Source organism: Aspergillus oryzae, chromosome 2 (assembly GCF_000184455.2).
Source record: "Aspergillus oryzae RIB40 DNA, chromosome 2".
NCBI lineage: Eukaryota > Fungi > Ascomycota > Eurotiomycetes > Eurotiales > Aspergillaceae > Aspergillus > Aspergillus oryzae.
This window is the reverse complement of record NC_036436.1, coordinates 3,943,328-3,970,048: the sequence shown is the minus strand read 5'-3', so window position 1 is coordinate 3,970,048 and position 26,721 is coordinate 3,943,328. Positions and strand designations below refer to the sequence as shown.

Here is a 26,721-nt window from a genome sequence, read left to right as displayed (position 1 = left end):
GGTGGCTCGGAGCCCTGCATGGTTTTAACAAGAGTTTCGCTTCGTCCTTATAGTCTTAGAGCTATTATAGAAGCGTCCGTTTAGTTATACAGAATTCAAATATTAAGAGGGCTTGTCTATTCGAATGGATCGTGCCGTTTTAAGGTGTGGTCTGTGTTAACCAAAGAACTGCAGGTTGCTCGAGGTTGTATGAGACGGACTCCACACGGAGCTATGAAGAATGTAGAGAGGTCGTAGGCATAGTTGTCTAGTTGGGCTACCTTTAGTAGGGAATCATTGTACCGATAGATCAAAGATACGCGTTAAAATCGCAATGTATATAGAACTATCGGCATCCAATGAATGTCATTAGAGCATAGCCAGTGGCTCACTGAGTCACACAAAATATCAATAACAAACAGGATAGAGGTCATAAGCGAAAACAAGGCTTTGCCGATTTCCCGTAACAGAAAAAGGCCAACCAACTACCGAGGCAGGCTATCATGTACCATTGTCTCACATACACAAGCAACCAATAAGAACATAGCATGGTAGATTACTTGGTTACTTAGCCTTGGCCAGGCCAACAGCACCGTTGCCGAGGTCGTACACACTGTACCACTTCCTGAGGAACGCGTCACCCAGGATGGCCAAGGGGCCAACGGGTTCAGGGAAGTCCATGCCCATGAAGGCGCTGATGCAAGATCCCTGGACTTCAAGAGTGTAGTCGTAGGGACCAATGGTGAAGTTGTATCCGCTCAGGGTGAAGGTGAGGTCAGGCAAGGAATCGCGCTTGTCACAGTCAACCGAGTATTGGCCGGTGAAGCCCTTCTTGGCACCGATTTCCTTGTTACTTCAGAATAGTTAGTAAGAGTATGACAGACATGCACAGTACACTGGCTTGACTTACATAAGCTCGGCAAGGGTGGTGGGCAAGGCGATAAGGGAAGTGCCGGTATCCAGAATGACACCGGTGTTATCGAGTTCAGCAACGCTATCGCCAAGGGCGATAGCATCAAGGTCAACCTCCCAGTAGGCCTTGCGGCGAAGGGGAATCTTGACCAACTCGCCGGTGTAGTGATCCTTGTCAACACCGCCGAATGTCGCTACGGAGTCATCACCTTCCTTGTTAGTGTCTCCAAGGTAGAAAGCAAAGACTGGCTCGTCGAGGAGGCCCTGGTCGAGCATGCTATAGAAGGGTGGAGGAATCTTGTTGACGGAAATTGTGTCAAATCCCAACCCAAGGATACCATCAAAGCGGCCAAAGGCAAAAGCAAGGCCGGGCTCACTAGTAGCCTCGGCGAACAGCTGATCCTTCACCTTCAGGTCACCGATCTTGAGAGTATCCTGAGAAACAAAACCACTCAGGCTACCAGAGCCGTACTTGATGGCAAATTCGCTGCCATTCTTCTGGTACGTGGAGGACGAGGATGAGTCGTACTTGTTATGCAAATAGCAGGCGATAGAACCACACTCCGAAGAGGGCACCCATAGGTTTGAGCTGCCAGTGTCAAGGACCACCTTGAACTTCTGTGGAGGAGTACCGATCTCGATTTCGGAGAAGTCTTTAGAGAATCTACGCGTAAGTTGGAGCCCCCCTTCAAGTATTACTAGGGTTTCGTACATTGTGCATTCAGGAAGTTGTCAACAAGGACATCATGACGTCCCATATCGTTAATCGGGTTCTCATTGAGAAGATCTTGCTTGATGTTGGGACGGATTCCCATGTACTTCTGGCCGAGAGCCTGCACATGGGTGTCGATGTTGTGCAAGTTCTGGATACGATTTAGTCAGAAATTCGTCCCGACAAGCTTTCAGATGGGTAGATGAATATTTTCATGGCCGGAATAGTAAGGTCTACTCACAAATTGCTCGGACACGGGCACCTTGTTGAGCTTCAGCTTGTGAACCTCGGCGGAAGCACAGCCCAACAGCACAGAGGCCGTAACCAAGGTCGACTTCATGGTGGGCGACAACGGCGACAAAAAAGCAGCACCTCAACAGACGAAATCAAAAGAAAACTAGCAATACTCTATTAATATGGGACGATAGGAATGATGAAATACAATCAGGGTCTGGAGAGGGATAGATGATGGGATGGAGAGGGAGAGAAGGACGGGAGAGGTACCTCCAGGTCTGGGGGAGGGAAGTGAGGTGATGCGGACCGGTTGCGGAGCGACCTGCGTATCAACCAATCAGGGAGCAACTCGATGCGTCATTGGATTGAAGTGGAGTTCCTGCATCACGGGTGTCTCATCACTTGATCTCCAAGGTACGGCCCTTTTACAATACCGCCAGGAACGCTGCTGGGGTATGTCTGTATACGTTCATTGATAAATAGGAGTATTCCCTCTATCTCTCTGTTTCATCCCAACTCACTGCACTTATAATACCATACTCAGAACTCCTTGTGTCTCTTATCACTATCCAAGGGTGTGGAGCTGATTGCCGCTGCGGATGATGTAAGGCCGTCTCGGGAGCTAGGCTGATAAGTTAGTTAGTTGCCTTACTAAATGACGGTATATACAGTACATACTATCCATGTACCTACAATGTACATCCGCGCAAGGATCGCCGCCTATCTACAGAGTACCTAGTAACCGTAACCTTGGCGGGACTCATAGGTACAAGTCACGATCACAAGTGGAGCTGCACTGCCGACCCCCGATAGGTAGCCGAGGCGGAGCTATGAGACTACGTACTACTAGTAGAGATACCCTCATTTGATCGAGTCATTACACGTACTTCCTCCTGCTTCACCACGGTGGGCACCTCAAAACACATCAATCATTTTCCTACATATGTTATAAGAGTCTGAAGCTTGACGTTACAACTGCATGAATACCCTTTCGCCACGTGATTGGGCATTTCTAGCTCATTAATTACTACCAAAAATAAATATACCCCATTTACCGGTAGAACTCAAGCCTGCAGATAGGTGGTTAGTAGGGTGTCATAAACGGGGTAACATAACTGAATGAAATAACATACCTGTCCGCTTCTTGTCCAGTCTTCACTTGGGCAGCGTAAGCATCCTCAAGGTCAGATTGGATAATGTTGTACCGGTTCTTCCGCACGGCTCGTAGACCAGCCTCCTGCATGATGGCGGCAATGACAGCACCAGACAAGGGTTCATTACGCACAATCAGCGAGTCAAGGTCGACCTCAGGGGACAAGGACATCTTAGATGCGATGGTGGTGAAAATCAACCGACGCTCTCGCCGATCACGAAGAGAGGGGAACTCGATCTTTCGGTCCAGACGACCTGGACGCAGCAGAGCAGGATCCAAAGTATCGGCCCGGTTAGTAGCCATAATGACCTTAACATTGCTCGATTGCTCAAAACCATCCATCTGGTTGAGGAGTTCCAGAAGAATACGTTGAACCTCACGATCGGCACCAGTTTGGGCGTCGAAACGCTTTGTGGCAATGGCGTCGATTTCGTCGATGAAGATAATAGCGGGGGCATTCTCCCGGGCCATCCTGAACACATCACGGACCATGCGAGGACCTTCACCCAAGTACTTCTGGACAAACTCGGAGCCGTTTACTCGGATGAAGCTGGCAGTTGTGCTATTCGCCACCGCCTTGACCAGCATAGTCTTACCTGTTCCGGGAGGGCCGTATAGCAGGACACCACGAGGAGGATCGATACCTGCGATAGTAAGTAATACTGCACAATCCACAGCTCATTCAAATTTATCAACCCACCGATTTGCCTGTACAGGTCGAAGTGCGTCAATGGCAATTCCACTGCCTCGCGGATTTCCTGCTTCTGCATATCAAGTCCACCAACATCGGCATACGTGACGTCTGGTTTCTCATTTTCGCCTAACATAGCGATGGAGGAGTCGGCCTCTGGAGGTAGGATATCGACAAGGGCGTTGGAGTGGCGATGGAGAGCGACCGAGGACGATGGTTTGAGCTTCTCGCGGTCGAGCGTGGATAGAATCCGGACGACATAATTCGAGCCGGTTGACGATTGCACGATTCCGGTACTGGAAAATCTCCATTAGCAAGGTCCCCTCTATCAAATGCAATTTGGGCCGTACTTCTGGTCAATCGCCTCCATGAACTGGCCTATAACCAAGGGAACACTTTGTATCCGCTTAATTTCTTCCTGTGCACGAACAAGTTCTCTTTTCAGGCTCCTATTGTTCGAGTTCGGTGTTAAAAATATCGCCGCTGAGGTGGGGGGATAATACTAGCTTGCCTTTGCTCATCCTTGATGTACTCCTCCTGGAGCTGGATGTATCTATTGAAGCGTCAGTACAGACCATGGGGACTTTCCGTTTCCAACATACTCTAAATGTCTCTGGAGTTTCTTCAAAGTAGCATATTCGTCGCCTCCATCAGTCCCTGTGCCTTCGATTGAGTCTATGTTGGGGATGGTGTCCAATGGTGCCGGCTTGGTATGAGGCGTGACGTTGTTCGCCGGATTCTCCACGGCGACGTCTCCCATGGTGGAAATCTAACACAGGTAAGAAGCGGTAACGTTGAGAATTCGATCGTAGGGGTGTATGAATGATGGCTGAGATATCTGAGCGAGAGATCTAACGGCGAGGTAGTGTTGAGGGAATCGGAGCTTTTGCTTTGATCATAACCAAACTGGCTCAACGTAGCTTACGGTTTCGGTCACGTGGGTAGGAGCTCGGCCCCAAGATTTAGCAGTAATACTAGTACAGCGTCACTGCCGGACAACTGTGTCTAATGCCCCAATGTGGCAACGCATCTGTGAGAATCATATCGAATGTCAAATGACTGTGTTGCATTCCGTAGAAACAATCCCGATCTCTCATTCACAAAATACCTTAACCTGGTGCTATACAACAAGTAGCCACTGATCATTACTTCTATTATAATTTAGATAACTATAGATAACTGTCCCATGTAAACTCAAGACAGTTCGAGCCGATCAGATAGCATCTGATATATAGTTCCTACATGGTGTGTTGTTATCCATAGAGTGGTGTGTACAGTAGTTATCCCGAGGGGTTATATATATGGTGAGAGATCGCCGATGGTCGCTCTGTCGATATTTCAATCTGTGTTTTATTCTCGTCAATACCCCATCATCTGGGTTCAAGGGATTGACTGAATAACTGGGAGTTCTCCGAGCCACAGAAAAGAGTCTAAATCATAATCGAACTAGCCATAGTGCCCTCACAACGATGGTGTTAGTTGACTACTAATGGTACCGGTTCACACCTATCATCTATTACCAACTAAATACCATTATATTGTGGAGAAACGTCGGGACGTGGCAAGTGGGACAATGAACGGCCCCTGTTCAAAACAGAAAAGAGGGAAACAGAGACAGAGACCTAAAGCATGATCAATGTAAAATTAAATAGATGCGTGCAAGGGCTAGTAAATAACAAGCGCGGTCCGCAATCTATCCATTCATACATCGACTACTCAGACTGGGCGGATTTACTGGGTGGGCTTAGCACGGAGTAGTTGATGGCACACTGTTATAAGGGAATCAGGTGCCCTCATCGTCTATTTCCTTGTCACAATGATATTTTTTTATGTTTGGTTCTTTTTTTTTTTTTTTTTTTTTCTTCATCCTCCATCAATCTAGCGCTCCTCGGTCTGCAGGTCCTCCTGAAAAGCTCATTCCCAAGATTCTGCCTGACGCAGTTTCTCTTTACCACAAACACACTCTCCATTTCGACACCCACATATGCATCCACCCAGGCAATTGAGGATTCGGTGATCTCCCAAGCCAGCAGAAACCGAACTATTTTAACATATTCAAAACCATTCAACATATTACCATCACCGTATCTTTTGACAGGTTACAGACATGCCCGAGTGGTTACTTTCTTGGACACAGCAGCAGGTCGGATTGAGACCGTACTACTAATTTGGTAGTAGTTGATCTTGGCCAGTTAAATGGATCACTAGTACTACCGAGTCTTCCAACAACCACCTCAACTTCTCAGCGTGAAGAAAAAAAAAATGGTAGAGGTTCTCTCCAGGGGAACGAAAGAGAGAGAGAGAGAGAGAGAGAAAGAGAGAGACCGACCAAGTCCTTCAGGATGAATGCTCTAAATCAGTTGGACGAAGTCAAATGCTCATGGAACAAACCTGTGATTGACCAGGATGTCCGAAAGGGGTAAAGTGGGATACCCATCGATCCACCCATGGCTGTTACCTAAGCTCCAGCCTCTTTCGTCTTGCCGCCGCTTTCCGCCTACTGCTTTCCCTCTCTTTCCCCTTTTACCGCCAATGCTAACCGACTGCTCATGACTGCCTGAGACTTCTCCTTGTGTTTTGCTGCCCACTGGTAAAATAACTTACTGGAAGTCATACGCCAGTTTCGTATGTACCCTCCCTTTTTGTCTTATCCCGTTTCTTGTCCTTAGCTGCCTTTGACTCCTGAGGCGTCCGTTTCTCTCTCCACGCCCGTCTCCATTCCTGCCTATCTACCCCGTGCCTCCACTTTTCCTTTCTTCCAAGCGATCTCCCTTTCCTCCCCAAGGCAGTAGGGGAATTAAAATTAAAACGAAAAAAATTCTAAATTAAAATACAACATTTAACACGGCCCTACAGATTATTGCAGTCATTATTCAGGTACGCCTGTCATGTCATTCCTTCCCACCCGCTTGTCTTCAGTTATTGGGTTTACCTTTTTTTGCCTATCACACGCTTGCACCAACTGTGGCCACGCACTGCTACCCGTCTCTCCATTCTTCGGGTCTATCACGCACGCTCCAAATGATAGTTTCTGATTGTTTGATGGCTTACCCATAATTCTTATTTATTATTTTTATCTTATTTGTACACTCTTGTATTAGTCTAGAAGCTACCCTACTCCTGCTATTTGCTAATGGTTCCTGTCCCCAGCTCGTTAGTCTGTTATTACACCAGGTACTTTTGTCTGCCTGTGGCGCCCATGGTCCCGTGACCTCACATCTTCGCAACCTCTCTCAGGCCTTCGAACCGCTACCATTTCGGGACCGGCTTTCCATCCTCCGCTTGTGAGTCGGCATTTTAGTTGTCCAGCCTTGTCGGTATGTACATCATTACTGTTCCTTTGTCTACAAAGAAACAGTTTCCTACCCCAGTTTATCCTACCCATCCTCTACTTCACTTCCATGTCGGCCCAGACTGTAGTGTGTTCGGTGTCGCAGACCAAGGCGCGACTCGCCTCACACTCCGGCTTGACGCGTCTAGAACCCCCAAAACGACAATTGATCGATTTTCAGCTAATCATCTTTCTATCTGGAACCATGATGGCTTTGATATCGCATCTATTGTTGATACTTATTGATGATTGAAATCAGTCTCTATTCTTATGTCTCATAAAGTCTGACAGCTTTCACCTTGCAGATGGGTTGGTAAAACCACACGACATGAATGCCTGGCTAGCCGACGCCTCGAACCTCCCTAACCATGATAATGGTGCCTTTCACCAGGCGACTATAGATCCTTCCACCGCATTCCTCCATGCATCTCCTACTCCCGACCCTAACCAATTCCAGCGCATGTTCAATGGCGTGCCGCGAAATGCGTCTCCTGGTTTCCACAATCCTAACCAGGTGATCCCGTCCAAGCGCCCACGTCCCGAAGATGGCATCTCAATGTCCCCCCGGCAAGCACCAGGTGGACTAGCTGCCTCGCGATCGCAGACGCCTCACCAGGTGCCTTTCCCTGGGTACCAAGGACCGACAAATGGCGCTACACAATTCGCCCCGCATCCTGCTCAGTACCAACATCTTCAACAAGGGACTTCGCCAAATGTCAGTCAGTCACCGATTATCCAGGACTTCGACCAACATGGTGTGCAAAGAATGGGAACAGCGTCCCCCAGTCCATTCTCTCCCGCTGGTCCTCATGTTGGGCCCCACATGTCGCCGTCGCAGCCGGATCATCCGAGTAGAGTCAACACCCCGCAAAATAGCTCGTTCATTCCTGGTCAACCATTCCCCCAGGGTATGGGAGGGCAGTTTTCGCCTGCAACCGCGATGACTTCCGCCGGTGTGCAAGCACCGATGCAAGCGCATTTCAGTGGCATGCCACAGGGATACCAGGCGATGGCTGCCCAACAACAGCAGCAGCAACAGCGAATACACGCTCTTCAAATGCAGAACCAAGGCCGTCCGATAAATATGAACCCCGCTCTGGCAGGGCGTCCCGTCGCGGCTGGTATGAACGCCATGGCCAACCCTCAACAAATGGCGGCCATCAGACAGATGCAGCAGACGATGTCGAAACCTCCCAACCCGGAAGGTTTTATGAGGTCGTTGCAGAAATTTATGATGTCGCGAAACCTACCTCTGGATCCGAATCCCATTGTCTGTGGGCGCCCGATCAATTTGGTGCAATTATACGCTACCGTTATGAAGCTGGGTGGGTCAAAGAAGATCAACGCTGCGAACATGTGGCCGGTAATAGCTCAACAGCTTCAATATCCCCCGATGCAGTTTCCGATGGCCGTACAAGAGATTCGGGAGCACTACCAGCGAAACCTTGCTGCTTATGAGCAAGCTTTCCTTAGCACACAGCAGAAACAGTACGCGGATCAGATGCAGCAAAGTTCGCTACCGCGACAACCTAGTGACCCCTCAGGCATGCAGTTTCAGTCACCATCTGTGAAGCCAAGTCCAAGTTTTGACGCTTCACAGCAACTTGGACAGCCTTCTCCTAGTAATGCACCAGCACCAAACAATATGTCTAACAGCGTGCCTAATGGGTTTGCTCCTCCTACACCAGTGAAGGCGCCAAATAAGCAACAGCAGCAGCAGCAGCAGCAGCAGCAACAACAACAACAACAACAGCATAGGCTCAGCGTCTCTCGCCAATCTCAACCGCCTGCAACGCCCCACGACTCTACTGGGCAACTATCCGGCCAGTCTCCCGCACCATCTGCCAAAGGTCCAGGTTCAGTGTCCGGAAAGGTGTCCGAGCAGTTTGATCAGACTCCGGACCAGCCTCTGAAGCATCCGATCGAGGACCCTTTCAAGCCTATGGTCTTGCCAGAAAGTAAACTCCATGGCCCAGTCGCGGTGGATGAAATTTATCAGCTGAGTGAAGAAATCGCGAGATTCAAGCCTAACGTTCCCGCCTTCTCCGAACTTGGTGTAATTGATATACACGCACTCACGATGAGTATCAAGTCAGGGATTCACGCGGAGATGCGTCTGGCTTTAGATACCCTTGCAACGATATCCTGTGAACCGGCAATTCAAATCTCACTGGACAATTGCGAGGATTTGGTTGACAGCTTGGTTGAGTGTGCAGAAGACCAAGCTGAATTCCTTGCTGAGCATGCTGCTGAGGTGTCAGATGTCATGCTTCTTCCATCGTATGAAGAGGTTACTCGGGGTTGTCAGTCAGAGTGGACATCCTTGGCCGATATTCCCGAATTTGGAAGTCTTGATTATGATCTAGATCGAGCTGTTGATAGACTCATCTGTATCACAACGATATTGCGCAACTTTTCATTTACCGAGTCGAACTTTGGGGTACTTTCAACGCCACCGGTCGTGCAATTCATCTCCACTATCGTCCGCTATTTGGGAACTCGGAACATGCTTTTACGAAATAATCAGAATACCCTGGATTTCATGAAGGACACAGTCATATATCTGAGTAACCTGGCCCACACCATTCAATTGCCGAGCAAAGAAGAAGCTCTCTCTCTCCTACATTTTCTCCTGTCATTTGCCCCATTCCCTGGACCGAGTCAGGGAGCGGATGGCGTCATGTTCACCGCCTACAGTGCTTCCGTCCATAAGTATACACCGGCTGCGGTGGACAGCTTAGCCAAGCTGTTGGCGCGCGATGAACCCAATAGGACGTTTTTCAAGGCAATCTTCTCCGGGGACGGGAGTGGCATTCAACACGAACTGCTTACCCGTGCCTTTGGCCTCGCTATCTGCCCCGTTCCCGACCAGCCTCGGAAGCCGTTAGCCATAGCAGATGCTCGCAAAGTTTTCCTCATGCAGGGCTTGTTAGCCGCCGACATCCTTTCCGGGTTTGCAGACGGTAACCTTGCCAAATCATGGCTTGAATCGGTTGATGGATTTGCCATTCATCTTCTTCGACTTTCCTGCCTCTTGAGTACCGAACGTGTTCCCCCCACCAACAATAATCCCCGTCAATCACATGCTGCCAGAGGACAGGCTGAAGCGGAAGCTGCCGCCTATAGTTCCATCATTAACCGAGGGTTGGCTATTCTCAGGAGACTGGCTGAAAAGTCTAAACATGCCGACTCGAACTCGGCGTTACGGTTCCCGTCTGGGATAATCCCAAAGAAAGAGAGCTTACTCGGGGCGTTGCTCATGCACAATGTGGATCCTGGCGTCGTGCGGCAATTGATAACGTATGCGCGACTGGCAGAATGACCTGGCTTTAAATAGGGGGTGTGTGGTTGGTTTTTCTTTTGGTTATTTATAGCGTCGGTGAATGTCTAGCATCACTTTCAATATGCCATCTTGATGTTTACTTCTGTCATGTCTTCTATTGAGTAAACCATTTATTCCTGTGATTTTGTCTGGCGCCGGTGGGAAGATACGTGAGGCGTGACCTTTTGATTTGTGTATCTTTGCTTATCGCTGTACAATGCTCAATACCCTCGGGCGAAAGATCATGCATGATGTCTCAATGGGTAAATTTACTTCATGGTCATTATTATCTACCTTTTCTCGTTTTGGTTTACTTGGTCTCTGGATCCCGCTGATGGATCCCACTATTCATCGTCATTTTTGGTGTAAAAGAACTGGTGAACCTTGTAAATGCCCTCGTTCGGGGCATGATGCGCAAGTGCAGGTTTCTACTAATGTGCTATATAAATGTTGGACCTCATCCCGACTCTAGTCGTCCAGTGACACGCCTGCCACTTCATGATCTATGATATAGAACCTGTGGTTCAATGGAAAAAAAAAAAAAAAAAAAAAAAAAAAAAAAAAAAAAAAACTTTCTTTCGGGTTGCGATAGCCCATTCAATGAGTTATTTCCTTCATTTACCATGTGTTGCTACGTGAATGCAATTCAGGCGCCAGAACAGTGTCTATCAAGATATATTCAGATTTACTGCCTAGACCTAATTATTCTGTTTGCGCATGCTATACTCTGCCCACGAGAACCCAGCCATTCGTCGACATTAGCCACAGAATTAGCGCAAAAGCAACCGTGAAGTCATGGAAATGTACAAAGAGACAGAAAAGTGGCACGAAGCAGATGGAGAGGTGAGATCAGGAAGTGAGAAAATGGCAGAAAGCATGCCAGAATACAAGCCGAACTTCCGACGACACGAACAAAACTGAAAATGCGACAGAACACCCAGCACGGAAGATAATACAAAGCAAATAAAGCTAGATAAGAGGGGAAAAAGAAAAGGGGTGCAGTAGAAAGTAAATAGGACCATCCTCTGCCGATGATCAGCAAAAGACCTTCTCAGTCAGGTGTCTGCTGCCTGTATTCTTTCCATTCTACTTTCCATTTGTGTATAATTCATTTCGGCAGACTTAAGTTCCCGGATGCCCTGTGGTGGATTCGACATATAACCCTTCTGGTTCAGAACTTTTGCCAGGAAGATGGATAGGAAGTCGATGATCGAGCGGATAGTGGAGGGAGATGGAGAGGGACGTGCAAATTACTCATATCCAGGGCTTTTTGGGATTTTTCATCTTCTAAAAATTACGCTCCAAAAGGAATTTCTGAATCTCAGGCTTTCGCCAACCCTGCAACGCGTATGGTTAGCATCATACGATGCTCCCGCTAGGGGCACATGACTAAAGCGTACCTTGACAATGATGTGTCCATTAAGACGGTTGATTGTAATGTCTGAGCTCTTGGGGGAGCGAGGCTCGCCGGACTCAAGACCCAGATACCGTGCAAGGTCGTTCCTAAGAGCATCCAGGTCACCTTCGGTCTTCTGTATCTTGGTCTGCTGCTTGGTACCACCGGCCTTGGTGACCAGGTATACTGGAAGTTGGTTCGAGGCAGTACGACGAATGAAATAGGGAAGATTTGTGAGTTGCAAGTTGGCCGATGATGGGAGGGGAGTAGCTGTCGAAGGGGCGTTCTCTTTCAGGGTCTGGGACTGGCGTTTTAATTGTACCAGGAAGGTCCGGCATTGCTGTGTAGGAGCTGCGGAGCGGGGATTGAAGCGTTGGAGGGACCGGAGGCAATGTTCTGAAACGGATCAGTTAGCTTTCCTCCGAAGGTTCTCTTTGTTCACGCCCAAATTTCTCTCTTTTTCTTCCTTATATAATAGGATAGCTTGTCCTCCACCGGGACCAGGCATGGAATAGCGGAAGCCTTGTACTACTTACGAGAATTGATCAATCTAGAGGATGAAGATAGTGTAGAGAATGAGCTACATGTCCTTGAAGTAGAAGCAACGGACTGCGAAGCATTTTGAAGATAGGTAGGTAAAACCGTCGACTGCTTGCGAACGGTCGAGCAGACGGGACGGGACTGCAGGAGAGACGCCATCGGTCCAGGAGAGATCTATGGAAGGGAAGAGCAACAGGAGAGATTCCCAAGGCGTTGAATCCGAGGCAAGCAACCCAACACCGAATCACCCAACGTTGAGGGGAATAGCACGACGCGAGCAAGCAGCTGTAAGAGAGGATCGAGTGTCTTCCGATCTTTGCATGAAAAGCGATTTCTTGCGCGGAGACTGCGCGCTAGCCCCAAGTAGGCCTAGCGGGACCGCCAGCCCTCCCGCCCACATTTTCGCCAGCGCAAAAGAAGAGAAGACCGCCGCACACTGACTTCAGTCAGAGATCGCATCATCTCCTTCTCCACGCCCTCTTCTCCCCCTCCTCCTTATCTTCCCTCGAGACGCTGCCGCCGTCCTCAGTCGTTCACCATGGCAGCCAACGTTCCCCCCTCCGCTGAAACTTTGCTCAGCGGTGCCGCCGCTCACCCCCCCAAGACCGCTGAAGAGATCGCCAACCAATATGATTTGCTACCCAAGTTGATCCCCTTCCTCGACCGCCATCTTGTTTTCCCTCTGCTCGAATTCAGCTCCGGCCAGGATGATGATAAGGAGATTGTGCGGGCGAAATATGAGCTGCTGAAACATACCAACATGACCGACTATGTCGCCAACCTGTGGCAGGAAATCAACAACTCCGATACCATTCCCGATGAGTTTGTCAAGAAGAGGGAGGAGGTTCTCGCTAAGTTGCAACATTACCAGGAGGAGAGCGCCAAGATCACCGAATTGCTTCAGGATGAGGATGTTGTTGGTAACCTGCGGAGTGACAAGGTTGCCAACTTGAAGTTCCTCGAGGAACAGCACGGCGTTACCCCCGAGATGGTCAACAGCCTTTTCGACTACGGCCGCTTTCAGTACAGCTGTGGTAGCTACGGTAACGCTGCCGAGCTGCTGTATCAGTTCCGTGTTCTTTCCACCGACAACGACAAGGTTGCCTCGGCCACATGGGGTAAGCTTGCCTCAGAGATTTTGACCACCAGCTGGGAGGCTGCCATGGAGGAGGTCCAGAAGGCCAAGGAGTCGATCGAAACCCGCCTATTCAACAACCCCTTGGGTCAGCTACAGAACCGCTCTTGGTTGATCCACTGGTCTCTTTTCCCCTTCTTTAACTACGACCCCGCCCGCGATGTCCTGACCGACCTTTTCTTCTCCCCTGCCTACATCAACACCATTCAGACCCACTGCCCTTGGATTCTGCGGTACCTTGCTGCCGCTGTTATCACCAACCGCGGCCGTGCACACAAGAGCAGCAGTCTCTACCAGAAGCAGCTGAAGGACCTCATCCGGGTTGTCCGCCAGGAGGGCTACGAATACTCCGACCCCATCACCGACTTTGTCAAGGCTTTATACATCGACTTCGATTTCGAGGAGGCCCAGAAGAAGCTGGGTGAGGCCGAGGATGTGTTGAGGAGCGATTTCTTCCTCGTCTCTGCGGCCGATGCTTTCGTCGAGGCTGCCCGTCACCTTATCTCCGAGAGCTACTGCAAGATCCACCAACGGATTGATATCAAGTATGTAACCGAGAATGAATATTGCAATCTGGGCAGACAGAAAGGATACTAACGTGATACAGGGATCTTTCCACCCGTCTCGGCCTGAACCAGGATGAGGGTGAGAAGTGGATTGTCAACCTCATCCGCGATACCAGAGTCGATGCCAAGATTGATTATAAGGAAGGCACAGTGATCATGAACCACCCCCCTCAGTCGGTGTACCAGCAGGTTATTGAGAAGACCAAGGGCGCCTTCTTCCGGACACAAGTCTTGAGGTTCGTTGAAACTTTTTGCATAAACGCTTTACCCAACTTGACCAGGCAACTAACCTCCATATCAATCCAGTGCGGCCGTCGCAAAATAAACACACGTTATGCTATAAAACAAGAATTCGTCTTTTACCGTTCTCTTGTTGGTTCTGTTCATGTTTAGTATTCCCCCGCGGATTGTGGGCTTCTTGAGTGATGGGACCAAGCAGAGTGGCATCAGGCTGGCGTTCAGGTGGTCCACTTTTCATGTTCTCTTTCTTTTCCAATTGTCTTTTAATCTCTTTGCACCGATCTAGTTGGTTGGCACCTCCTGTCGTGAACCTTTGTTATGAAAATATTTCGATTGAAAGATCATCGATCAAGTCTTACATTGCTGGGAGAGCCTAAAAAAGCGAAAAGGAGAGAAGGAGAGAAGCGACAAAAAAAAGGGACACTCAAAAAGAAAGAGGGAAAGAAAGGAAGAGCAGTACAGTATTCTTCTTCGTTTGCGGATTGGGAGGGCAACGGACTAACCCCCTTTTTATTTGTTCCTACGATATTAAAACCTGCTTTCCATGTGATTGGTCTATGCTGTTACGAATGATCTATAGAGATGAGTGGAATTATAACCCTGTGGTTTTACTTAATCTATCTATATACGTCTTTTCACGGATAGCTCCATATCAGGGGGCTCGGTAGCAGAAGACTGATAGTCAACTAGAACATATGACGTAGGGCGAACAAGAGAGTATTGTTATCTAGGTCTCAGCTACAAAACTGAATTAAGCAGGAGAGGCATGTCGTAATGCTTTTTGATGGACGTAACAAGTTGAGGGCTGTATAAACGACGAAGATTAGCAATCTGTCTCTTCCTCTCTTTCAGCCCAACGTAAGAGACAGAGAGACATAGCTATTTCGACAGAACGTATAATGTGAATATAGAAATGCAAACAATCATTCTAACTTCATTAAGAGCGAGGAGGCGTAGATCAAAACGCTCAAAACCAAATCAAGGATATCTCTGGCTTGACATGAACGGAAACTTTCTTTTTTTTTTTTTTTTTTTTTTTTTTTTTTTTTTTTTTTTTTTTTTCTTGTTCTCTAGGTGACTACCGACCACGTCGAGTTTCATAGTCGAACGGACGTCTGCGCGGACCCGAAGCTCGAACGGGCACGATCTCATTGATATAGGGTTCAGCATGCCTGGTGGATACTTCGTTGGGAGAATCGCCCGCCATCCGAAGGGTCTCTTGCCGTTCATATTCTCGTGACATGGCGGCGAGATCGTCAATTTGTTCCTGGTCAAATGTCAGTGATGTGTGGTCACGCGATCAAGATCGTTTAAAGGACACAGACCCTCGTTAGAGGTACACCGACTATTAGATAGCCTTCGCGTCCCTTTTGGTTTCAGATCCAGCTGTTAGGGTGATTGTCTCATAGCTTGTGTTAAAGTGATCGTGGTGATTATACCTGGTATGTATATGGTCTGACAGATGCCGATGGTCCTAGAAAGTATTGTATATGCCCTAGGACAATGTGTCGTGATAGACCGTATCCTGGTAGCCAATACTGCTGAACCTGAGACATCCTCATTGATATGTTTCTTGTCTTTGGTAGACTGGTATATGTGTGAGTAGGGTTGATGGGGGCTGAGGTGAGTTGCCTGCGATGAGGATAACGATGACTGCGAATATCTACGAGATACTTAGGGTTATAAGCATCCAACATAGTGCCCACCATGCAAGGGATACTGGGTAGAAAGTGTATGAGACGCCCAGCGTTTTGTACTGTGTAGATGTCGATTAAAACACGGAAATGCCGAGAAATTGTATGCTAGCCAGTAGCAGCGATCACCAAGGGAGGAAGATCCGCCATAGAGAGAAACCCTAGGCTAGATCGCACTTACGCAACTAAGAAAACCATCATGGGTTTTCGAGAACGAAAGGAATATGGCTGAGAGGACACTTCGCGTGCTGCTGATGTCGGATTTCGGGAAACCGCCTCACTCTTTTATCCAACCCTTTTCGCTGGGAAAAGTGAGGCTTGACTTATCGCCATCCACAAATAAAGCAGCTCTCCAGTAGCGCCACTAGTTCCGGAATTAAAACGCCCAGGCTTTCGCTCCTGTTCGTCTGAATTCCCTGCCAAGTCTGCAGGGAATATGCACCACCAAAGTCGGTCTGTTTCTGGGTATAATACCGTGGCTCCACGGACTGGGTGGGCATTGAAGGGGTTGTGCCTGTGACTGCCTGCAAGCTCTGTAGATTCATTTGACTAGGATAAGTTTATTACGGTCCAAGGATTCAGGCATGGTAAGCCTAAAAGACCCTGGCAATAGAATGACACCCGCAGGAAACACAAGCCGTGTCCAAGGCTTTCGTGCACACTCCGTGGTATCTACTACAGTGGAAATCTATCCTGTCTCTGTGACCATCGAATTGTTGCAGGAAAATATATTCCCGTGGATGCATATGGACCAATTGCCAAATTAAGACGTCGATTCCAAGCACCAATTTGAAGATGATGCTTGCCGAAGTTCTTTCTAAGAGAATGCTTCAATTTATGCCTCTCGGAGAATAAGTCGTGGATCCATTCAGAAAGGGACATTCCTATCATGTAACCCTAAGATAGGTAGCTAGCCACGTCAAGATTGCTCTCGATTCTCAGATAGAATACGACGTGCTTGCAGTGACTTACAAGTTCTCAGTCCATCTCTGAGACCCACGGGGAAAATGCCAATACTTCTCTTGGAATTGGGCTAACTCGCTCCCTTAGCTTTGACTGTATTCTTAGCTTTGAGGATTCACGATATCTGGCCGAGAATCGGCTAGCCCATGTTCACTAGGAAGGCCCGCATGCGAGCAAACGTCTATGATGCTATTGGCGTGGACTGTCATAGCAGGGCCAGCCTTGTCGTCGGGTTGAATGTCGTTTGCTCCGAACTGCCTGGGCCATCAAGCGAAATGCCACAAGATGAGGCGGTGGGCATTATTGTTCTCGTGCTCAGAATGCGACAGATGCAGCAGGTTTACTGCGGTACAGCAGATTCAGACCCATCTAGCTGCTGTGACAGGTTGGCAATATGTGGAAGGGCTATTGTTAGAAAACGCAGGTCATCGTTCATTCGGCTGGTCGGTAATGGACGAGCTTTTTACCCAGTCTACCAAGTCAGCCAACAAGGAGATGTCCTTTCACCGGTTTTGCTCTTGAGATCACCCAAAAAGTAAGAGTCACAACCATAGTGCAATTGACTTGGGCATTGGCTCGTTGCGGTGTATTCCTTACTCGATATTCTCAACGCGCCATAACCTCATGACGATAGGGAAAAGATGACAAAGAAAATGGCCATCTTTGGATAAGCCGCGTTTCGGAACTGAGTATGCCTGAATCACGGTTAAAAATGAAGCATTTGAGGTCATCCTCAAAGTCAAGAGCACGCAGTTGCTCCTGAACGGGACAGGCTGCATGTGGAGAAGCTATGCATATGCGCAATCGAGATGTCGGCCTATCGATCTGCTCATCCGCGAACGATGCTTGAGCGGTAACCTTAATGGAGCCTTTATAAAGACCCACATTTTGTAAGTTTCGATAAGCTCTTCGAGCCTGAAGAAGGCGGAAGTGAGGCGAACAACATGACGGTAGCTTGTACAGCTCGCAGGCAACAAAAGGAAAAGAAAGCGAGGGAATTAAATTATAACTAAAATGCTTTAGGTATTGATGTGCAAGGTGTAGATTATTCGAGGATCGACATGGCCATACAAGTATCAAACGCTTCGTGCATTACTGTCTATTCTTTCTCATAACTCATCCCAATAATAACAATTCGCTGAAAACCTCACCTTGCATATTTTCCTGCGCCATCTCCGACGTGATGACCTTCATGATAAACAAGCGGTTATTCCGTGATAAAGTGCGGTCGTAGTAGATAGTGGATCCTCCTGTACCGAGGAATGTCCCTGTCGAATACCGTTCCCCGTCTTGTTCGGGTTCGATCAACAGGGGGAGATTATTGCACAATGCCACAGAGCCTCTTTACTGCGGGGGAACATATGGGTGAATGAGCATGTCGCTGAATCTGCAAATCGTTAGCACTCGAGTTGTTTCCTGACAGGTGAGTATCAACAAAAACTGACTTTTCAAGTTTCTCCTTTCCTCTGACTTCTTCAACGAGCAGCGGCATCCGGACAACATTGAAATCTTCATAGAGTTCTTCAATCTGCTCAAGGTACTTCTTCTGCATCTTCCTGCGTGCATTACATTGTTCACACTCACTACCCTGCTTGGGGAACAAAAGCTGATTGACGACAATGGCGTGTGTGTCAATGTTGTAGCTTGTCAGCTCTTGGATCATACGTTCCGTCTCATACAGAGACAAGAACTCAGCAATACAGACACACACAAAGGTGGTCATGTCCGGGTTCTTAAATTGAGTGTTGACTTCGCTGATGGTCTCTCTGAGAGACTCCATCTTCTGCAAAAGCTCGTCAATGTTCTGACCACCCGGAAGACCACCGCGGGAGCCAAGAATGGAGTTCAACATCGGGCCGAATTGAGACGACAACTGCGAAAGCTTTGCAAGAGCCTTTTCGAGCACGGTGGGAAATTGAAGGAAACGCAAGGTGTGGCCGGTAGGGGCGGTGTCGAAAACAATAACTTCATACGACAAGGATTTGACTTGCTTCAAAACTTCCGCAAAGGACATGGCTTCATCAACACCGGGGATCTGCATTGATTAGTCGAGGCACGGCATGGTCGCTCGGTAGTCCGAGAAAAAAAACATACGCTGAATGCTAGATCTTGCATCATGTTCCCAACGCCCAATCCAGCCATAGGGTCGTCGCCCTGCCCCTCGCCGCTGGCCAGCAGGTCCTGGATGCTGCCATTGGGGTCAATCTCCATAGCACTAAGGTTGGTGTACCCATCAACCAATCGGGCTTCCTTTCCAAACTTTTGCCCAAAGGCGTCACTGAGGTTGTGTGCGGGATCGGTCGAGATGAGTAGAACCGATTTGCGAGCTTTGGCCAGCTGAATCGCAAGAGAACAGGAGGTAGTTGTTTTACCAACACCTCCTTTACCACCAACGAAGATCCAGCGGAGGGTATCCTGGCTGACAATCGACTGGAGCGAAGGCTCCATAAGATCGTCGGCCTGTACGACGGCTGTAGACATCGTGAAACTGGTGTGAAATGGCTGAAATCTGTAAGATAGACAACTAAGATTCAATGGACTAAAAAGAGACCTAAGGTAAGCTGTGACTCAGTCGGACAATAAACACTGATGGAGTTGAATTTACCACGTAGATTGTTTTCCCCGCAAGACCCAAAACTTTTTTTGCTGCGGCGATCGAAGCTTCCGGAAGATAAGCGTGAAAAGCTGCAAGTGCTAGAAACAAGCTGTTCACACGTTCGAAAATTCAGGAGAAATCTCCGGGCCTAAGATCGATCCAAAGGGAGTCTTATCTCGAACAAGCGCCCGTGGCAGCTGGAAACTAAGAAACAACTCCCCGTTGCTGTCGGTCAAAGGTGGCACGTGCGGGGCCTTCCTGCCTGAGGCTACCATGATGTTCCCCGCTAAAGAATGTGTAGTCAATGCGATGAAAGCGTGACAATTCTTTCGAAAACACTCCAAGAGACTGCTCTCCTGTCAATGATAATATTAATACACCCAAGAGTTTCGTTCTCATCATAGAATGGCTTATGTACTAGAAATTGACAACGTGAAGTTTGAATATCACAATTTGCTGCCCCACTGAAGGTATACTCCGGAAGGGTTCAACAGACTGTCGGTGGTCTCCGATGCATGAAGAGCGGAGATACAAAAACCCCATAGGTCTACATATAAGGGGATAGAAGAAAAAAAGTACCCGACATCTCCTTACGATTTCCACTCTCCAATCATTACCCTCCTTTTCCTCTCGAATATTTCTTCCTTGATGGACATGAGATCCAGTGAGCAATTGGCCAGAACCAAAGATCGACTCAGCCTTTACCAACAGCAGCTTCTTCCACCTCCAGCATCCTCCACCGCTGTCAATAACTCGATTGCACCAAACACCTCTGCTACAATGTCTCGCGACCCTATTACCTGCCACGTGCTAAATACTCTGTCGGGAACCCCGGCGGCGAACCTCCCGGTGACGCTGACTCTCTTGTCGGCCCCTTCAAGCAGCCAAAGCCCCATCACTTTTACCGCGACCACCGACGCTGATGGTCGCGTCAAGAACTGGACGCCTGCGACAAATTGCCCAGCCCCTGTTCCTGCTATCCTCGCATCCCTCCCAGCGGCTGACAGCAAGACACACTGGTCAGTGCGATTCGAAGTTGGACCATGGTATGAAGCGCAAGGAGTCGAGAGTTTCTGGCCCGAGGTGGAGGTGAAATTCACAGTGAAGGGACGTGGTCGAGAAGGGGAGGAGGGATGGCGGCACTATCATGTGCCGGTGCTCCTGGGGCCTTGGAACTACTCAACTTACCGCGGATCGTGATGCTATCGATAAAGCGCCTGAGGGATCTTATCACCGTTTGATTAGGGTGGAGGCATGGGCTATATGACGTATATCAATGTATGCAGATAAACACATAGATTGGGAGCCTCAAGTAAATCGAGACCCTGATCTATGGTATTGACAATGTACCAAATTTATTCTTTCCATGTTTCTTCGACTTCCAGCACACCCTCTTCGATGTCCCTCCATCCCAATTGACTCCATCTCTCTGGTCGTTCCAACGCATCCACGAAATGCTTCATCGCTAGGATGAACTGCGATGCCCATCTCTGAGGACTTACACGCCCAACCCCCGTCGCCAGTGGTGTCATCAGTATGCTGTCGATCCTGTCCTCGGTTCGGTCATGGTTCCAGCTTTCCAGTTGACATAGCAAACTCCACGCACACTCGTACACCACTTCTCGGTCCCACGTAACGTTATCTGGTGCTCGCATGGTCGGACAAATAGCTACCCATTTACAACCCCAAGCATTTGTGCCTTCCATATCTTTAGGGAACGGGACCAGCGTGCAAGATCCCGGGGGCGCAAAGCCTCTCCATTTTTCGTAAAGCACTTGCTGCGCTGCGCGCGTGAGTGTGTCATAAGGATGATGTGGCCGGCAGAATTTCCGCGAGATCGCATCATCAAAGGCGCCGTCCAGGCGGCCGTAGGAGTTGGCAGGTGAGACAACTAATTGGAATTTGGTCGTGGCAGGGACCGCATGGAGTCCCATATTAAGCACGGTAATCTTGACCTTCGGGTTTTCTGCGAAGGACGGCCATTGAGTTGGGAGAGCTTCGTTGAATGCCGTGATGAACTTCTCCTCCATGCAAAGAAGAATGATTTCTGGGATATCCTGTAGTTTTGCCATTTCGGGCCGAGTTGTTGTCCTGGAAGTAATTAACTATCTTTGAGTAAAGAGCAACACCATCTTGTAAGGAGACGAGAATTAGACCCCATTTTATAACAAGTCACGAACTACTGAGTATGCCTTGTCGCCTGTCAGCGTTGTTACACGAGGCGGAATGGCAGGGAAAAACCTGCTGCCTGGTCCATCTCTGCTGAGGCAGCTTTTGAGCTACGATAAGACAACGCGTATAACTATATGTGTCAATCTAATATTAAAGGACTTACTAACATTTAGAACCCTAGGTAAGCTGGTACGTACCACAGCCAGGATTGAATCGGCAAACCTAGGGCTTACCTACTCCATAACTCGTATGCTTCCTGATTCACCCGAGATCTCAAACAAAGCTAATCCAGTTTCTTTTTCTGCCAACCCTAAAACCTGAATGAACTCGATGTCAATTATGCATAATATTTAGCATTCGCATTATCAGTCAGCATGTCAGGGATTGTACATCGTCAACTGGCCTGCAAATGCAGCGATACCCTTAGATCAATGACGACTACTCCGTACTACTAGTTGTACAGCGCATACATGCTTGGACAGTGTACGACTATGTAGCCCCGACACTTTTTGAGGATTACTCGTTGAACTTGTAAGCAAACAAATTCCAGTCGACAATAGGTCGACTCTAGTCTATCCCCAACCAACTTTGACAAGCCCGAAAGGGTGGAGGCAATGGTACTTTGTCCAGAACCTCAACTCAGTGGCAATCCAAGAAATTCGACTTGTCTTGTCTGGCCCACCAACGAGAGCAAGCGACGACGCATCACGTGATAGAAACCCACGGGACGAACGTCCCAGAAGCATTGCGTCATCAGCAGGGCCCAATCAGCAACTCCATGTGTCATTCTCCGGATGGCGAGAACCCCCTGAGAAACCAAAGCATGGACGGGTCGAAGACCATCGATTCCTTGTTCATTATCTCCTGATGAGGGCCCGCCAGTGGCTACCTACTAAGTAGTAACTTCAATCTCATCTATCGCGTTAGGGTTTGGACCATTCAATTGACGGGGATGATTCACCGCCCTGCAAGAGAACAAACATGGCATCAATCCTGATTCGCTGTTTCGAATCTACGGCAGATCCCATTGCGGCCTTGGAAGTTTGGAGATTCAAAAATCATGTTGGATTCTGGAGTCACGACAAAGGTGGGGCTCAGAATCAAAGCGATGAGTGGCCGGAGGTAGTGGAGCCGCTAGCGCTGGCGAGTGGCCATCCAAGCGGTCTCCACTCTTAGCGGCCACCCGGCTGGTCCGACATCCCAGAAAATTCCTGTCGTCGTCACCGTGACTTCATCTCTTCTGCCGTTTCTCTTTTTTTTTCTTTTTCCCTACATTCTGTCTCCCTTCTGAATTGGGCCTGTTTGTCGCGTCGGTTCTTCAATTTTCTTCTCTTTGGGGGGTCTTGTCCTCTACAATTCAGTTATCCCTGGATTATTGAAACATTCCTGATCCTTTTGCAAGTGACGGGTGTCCGTTTTTGAGTTGGTCTGTCGTTTCCACCCTCACCATCGCGTCCACGGGCTGTCGTCATTCATATTGGTCGAAACGTATTGCCGGGTGTCCACCTGTCTCCAAGTCCTTGTTGCAAGTCCTGTACATACTCCGTAAGGGTCATCCAGCGTTCGACTGCATAATTCGCTGCTTGATCGTGATTATTTTTGTTCCCCTCCTGTAAGGTTGGTTCTTCCATCCAAGTGTTTCCCTTTTTCCCCTCCTATCATTCCGTCTATCAAATTTAGCCCTTGATACTTGGATTAGAAATCAACGAAGGCAAAAAAAAAAAAAGGAAAGAAAAAAAAGAAAAATAGAACAAAGGAAGAGAAGAAATAAGCAATCGACAGATACAAAGTGGGAAAGAAAATTAACAAAAATAAAAAAGAAGGAAAGAAAAGAAAAGAAAAAGAGAATCCTACAATACAATACCGAAGAACGAAGAAAGAGCCAACTTTCTTGTTCTACAGTTGAGGTTGCACTTTAGCTGGTACCCGTTGGCCTTTTGTACACACCCTAAGGTTGCATACTCTTTTCCCTTCCCTTCTCTTTTTTTTTTTTTTTTTTTTTTTTCTTTTTTTTTTACACTTTGGCGTGACAGGAGTCGAGTTCTTAGACAAGGCCCAAAAACGCTTAGCTCACGACACTCGACCGCCTCCCCTCTTTTTTTCTCCCCCTAAAAACTCCCTTTGAGTCCGACTACGTCACAACTTCTCATTTCCCTTCCCTTCACAGTTACTCTGGGATTCTGTGCAGAATAACGGACGGACATCAACAAATTGCCTTGAATAAGTCTTCAAGAGCATTACCTGCGTTCTGATCGATATTATCTTTCTCTCCTTGCCTATTTTTGTGAAGAATTACTCTGTCTTTTTGCCACCAGTCTTCACTCGATTCTTCTTTTTTTTCCTTTTTTTTTTTTTCTCTCTTCTCCCGGCTTTAGGTTCTCTGATCACTCGCGCGGCCCCTTCGCTTGTCTAATATAACCCGTCACCTCCAGCTAAATTATGTCTGCAGCTGTTGCATCAGCAGTTACAGGCACCTTAACACATCGCGCTGATACAATTAATACATCCCCAATGGACGCGAAAAAGAACGCTTTGGAAACTGAAGGTTAGTAGTATATCTCCTTCTAGTTTGAGCTTCTTTGTGTGTGCGTGCACATGACGTTTTTTTTTGGCCTTGAACATTTTTTTTCCCCATCGGTACTTTGCTTCTTTATATCGTGAAGTGTTGTTGCAAGAGAGTTTTCGCGACATTTACATCTTCTATAAAGCCTTGACCCATTCTGGCTTGGTAGTACGCCACTACTCCCCCAGATGATCTGTTATATGTTCCAGCCGTCGGGATGACCTCACACCTGGCGTCATCGATGGGGCTCTGTTATCAGATCACTTACTGTCATTACCTTAACCACCAAAACGCGACGGAGAAGCTATCTCACTGTCGCTGTCGCCCTTCACCACCTGATTCATCTCATATACAACTTGCTGTCGCGTCTAGTCGCGTCACTTGGTATCATTTGCCCGCTGACTTGTTATTGCTTCGCAGACTCCCAGGCGCCGTCTTCAGAGACTAAGAATATAAAATCCGATGTAGATCCCCAGACCTCACTGGCGCCTCCCCCGCGGCCGGCCATAACATCAGCTGCGGATACCCCGGATTACTTTAACTCTGTGCACAATCCCTTTTCACTTGAACCGAATCCCTTTGAGCAATCCTTTGGTGGTGGCACTAGTGGTGGCTCCTCTGGCGAGACACCCGGGAAGTCGATCCTTCCCCCAGTCGCTTCGCTCACGTCTCCTGCCTTACCTGGTACTAGCTCGGCCGGAGGCGGTTATAGCTGGTCCAACTCGTTGCGCTCTGGGCCCTTGAGCCCGGCCATGCTCGCTGGGCCGACTGGCTCAAGCGATTATTTCGACAGCATTGGCAGAGGCTTCCCTACCCCGAACGAGTCCTCTCTGCGCACCGGATTGACTCCTGGTGGTGGAGGTTCCATGTTTCCGGCACCTAGTCCGAACTCCCAGGCGCTCCTGCAGCAACTGCAAAGCGGGGGTGCAACTCCCTCAACCATTGAGTTTCATCGTACTGCGTTGAACGCCGCCAAGAAAAACGCTCTGAATGGCCCAACCTCTAACCCCACGTCTGATCCTGAACAAGCCTCACAGAACACGAACATGGATATGAAACCCAACCAGCCAGATCCTTTCGGCCACCATGATGCCGCGGATGCCGCGAATGGGTTGTTCATGCTCGCCAAGGGCGGACAAGCAAATCCTAACCAATTCGCTGTTTCCAATCAGTCGTCAATACCACCGCAGAACATACAAAACAACGACCAGGCTCGCGATTCTGATCGGCGAACCTCTAACGGTGGCAGAGAGACAAGTGGCGACGTGTCTGACGTGCAAGGTGAACAGGCAAAACCTGCCACGAAAGGGAAGAAAAAGAATACGGCTACTAAGACCAGCGGGGCAGCGAACAATCGGCGTAAAGCAGATGATGCTCCAGTTAAAGGGTCGAACAAGAAAGCCAAGCTTAGCTCTGGTAGCACTGAGCCTCCCTCTGATGCCGGTGATTCAGAAGAAGAAGAAGAGCAGAAGAAAAAGTCCCAGTCGGACAGCAAGAAGATGACGGATGAAGAGAAGAGGAAGAATTTCCTCGAGAGGAATCGGTAAGTTTCACACTATTTGTGATGCCGAGTGCATTCTAATATGGTATCGGTAGGGTCGCTGCATTGAAATGTCGCCAGAGGAAGAAACAGTGGCTTGCCAACTTACAAGCGAAAGTTGAGCTCTTCACTTCAGAAAATGATGCGCTTACTGCTACCGTCACTCAATTGCGTGAAGAGATCGTCAACCTCAAAACGCTTCTACTCGCACATAAGGACTGCCCGGTTTCTCAAGCCCAAGGCCTTGGGCCCTTGATGATGAACGGCATGTCGGCAGGATTCGACCCTCATCCGTACAACATCCCTAACAACATGGGCATGCAACCAGGCGCACCTATTCCTACACAGGGACTCCGAAGACAATGAATTTAATCTCTAGACTGCGATCTTAATATCCTCCGATCTTAGTCTAATCGCGTTGCTACGACTTACAACGTTTCTTTGCTTTGCACCCCTGGATGCAGGGCTATCTCTGTCTAGAGCCCAGACAATCCCTATGGGTTCTCATTGCGTTTCAGTTTCATTTGGCTCCCGTTCTTGACGTGGGCCTCTGGGCATGGGTAGGTGTTAATGATGTATACGAATTCAAAAATTGGACTGGCTGAATCTGATGGTGCGATATGGGATTTTATTGAATCTCTGGAGGGTGCAAACTTGGCGCAAAAGCTTCTTTTGGCTGTGTTACTCTATTCTTTCTTCGTCTTTTTATTTCTTTCCACTTCTCCCCTGTCTTTTACTAAACTACATCTTGAAACCCTAGTCCATGAGTCAAGGGGCTGGGGTCTGTGTATTGCTTACTTGTGTCTTCTGGGTCTCTTTTGCCTCCCTTGATCTTGGGACTTCAATTCAGCTGTCTGATATTCGAAAGACACGGGATGATGTGTCTTTCCCATTCTTCTTTCCTTTCTCGAGATACAGCGTTAATCGGGCGGCGTTCTGGGGGCTGTTTGCTTTTCCCGTTCAGTGTTGCTACAGCGACTCG

The 26,721-nt window shown here is 48.4% G+C and overlaps 9 protein-coding genes across 9 annotated transcripts; 4 read left to right on the top strand and 5 right to left on the bottom strand.

Moving 5' to 3' along the window:
• Positions 1 to 543: 543 nt before the first annotated feature.
• Positions 544 to 1,943, bottom strand: AO090003000693 (uncharacterized protein; the record flags this gene model as incomplete). Its single annotated transcript, XM_001819790.3, has 4 exons — positions 544 to 832; positions 890 to 1,544; positions 1,604 to 1,754; positions 1,845 to 1,943. The coding sequence occupies 4 exons, from the start codon at positions 1,941 to 1,943 to the stop codon at positions 544 to 546; spliced, it is 1,194 nt and encodes a 397-aa protein (XP_001819842.1).
• A 945-nt stretch (positions 1,944 to 2,888) lies between these two features.
• Positions 2,889 to 4,441, bottom strand: rpt3 (proteasome regulatory particle base subunit RPT3; the record flags this gene model as incomplete). Its single annotated transcript, XM_023234992.1, has 5 exons — positions 2,889 to 2,907; positions 2,971 to 3,634; positions 3,691 to 3,977; positions 4,032 to 4,130; positions 4,266 to 4,441. 5 exons carry the CDS (start codon positions 4,439 to 4,441, stop codon positions 2,889 to 2,891), a joined length of 1,245 nt encoding a protein of 414 aa, XP_023090056.1.
• A 2,899-nt stretch (positions 4,442 to 7,340) lies between these two features.
• On the top strand, positions 7,341 to 10,334 carry AO090003000691 (putative ARID/BRIGHT domain protein (SWI1); the record flags this gene model as incomplete). The annotated part of the gene is made up of 1 exon (XM_001819788.3): positions 7,341 to 10,334. One exon carries the CDS (start codon positions 7,341 to 7,343, stop codon positions 10,332 to 10,334), a length of 2,994 nt encoding a protein of 997 aa, XP_001819840.1.
• Positions 10,335 to 11,621: 1,287 nt separating this feature from the next.
• AO090003000690 (mitochondrial 54S ribosomal protein mL49) lies at positions 11,622 to 12,429 on the bottom strand (the record flags this gene model as incomplete). Its single annotated transcript, XM_001819787.3, has 3 exons — positions 11,622 to 11,672; positions 11,735 to 12,126; positions 12,267 to 12,429. 3 exons carry the CDS (start codon positions 12,427 to 12,429, stop codon positions 11,622 to 11,624), a joined length of 606 nt encoding a protein of 201 aa, XP_001819839.1.
• A 379-nt stretch (positions 12,430 to 12,808) lies between these two features.
• AO090003000689 (eukaryotic translation initiation factor 3 subunit E) lies at positions 12,809 to 14,296 on the top strand (the record flags this gene model as incomplete). The annotated part of the gene is made up of 3 exons (XM_001819786.3): positions 12,809 to 13,950; positions 14,013 to 14,207; positions 14,278 to 14,296. 3 exons carry the CDS (start codon positions 12,809 to 12,811, stop codon positions 14,294 to 14,296), a joined length of 1,356 nt encoding a protein of 451 aa, XP_001819838.1.
• A 3,916-nt stretch (positions 14,297 to 18,212) lies between these two features.
• On the bottom strand, positions 18,213 to 19,349 carry AO090003000688 (ArsA family ATPase; the record flags this gene model as incomplete). Its single annotated transcript, XM_001819785.3, has 3 exons — positions 18,213 to 18,255; positions 18,314 to 18,903; positions 18,963 to 19,349. 3 exons carry the CDS (start codon positions 19,347 to 19,349, stop codon positions 18,213 to 18,215), a joined length of 1,020 nt encoding a protein of 339 aa, XP_001819837.1.
• Positions 19,350 to 20,244: 895 nt separating this feature from the next.
• AO090003000687 (hydroxyisourate hydrolase) lies at positions 20,245 to 20,664 on the top strand (the record flags this gene model as incomplete). Its single annotated transcript, XM_001819784.3, has 1 exon — positions 20,245 to 20,664. The coding sequence occupies one exon, from the start codon at positions 20,245 to 20,247 to the stop codon at positions 20,662 to 20,664; it is 420 nt and encodes a 139-aa protein (XP_001819836.3).
• A 155-nt stretch (positions 20,665 to 20,819) lies between these two features.
• On the bottom strand, positions 20,820 to 21,494 carry AO090003000686 (uncharacterized protein; the record flags this gene model as incomplete). Its single annotated transcript, XM_023234991.1, has 1 exon — positions 20,820 to 21,494. The coding sequence occupies one exon, from the start codon at positions 21,492 to 21,494 to the stop codon at positions 20,820 to 20,822; it is 675 nt and encodes a 224-aa protein (XP_023090055.1).
• A 2,581-nt stretch (positions 21,495 to 24,075) lies between these two features.
• Positions 24,076 to 26,105, top strand: atfA (bZIP transcription factor atfA; the record flags this gene model as incomplete). The annotated part of the gene is made up of 3 exons (XM_001819782.3): positions 24,076 to 24,181; positions 24,620 to 25,742; positions 25,796 to 26,105. 3 exons carry the CDS (start codon positions 24,076 to 24,078, stop codon positions 26,103 to 26,105), a joined length of 1,539 nt encoding a protein of 512 aa, XP_001819834.1.
• Between the last annotated feature and the right edge of the window lie 616 nt (positions 26,106 to 26,721).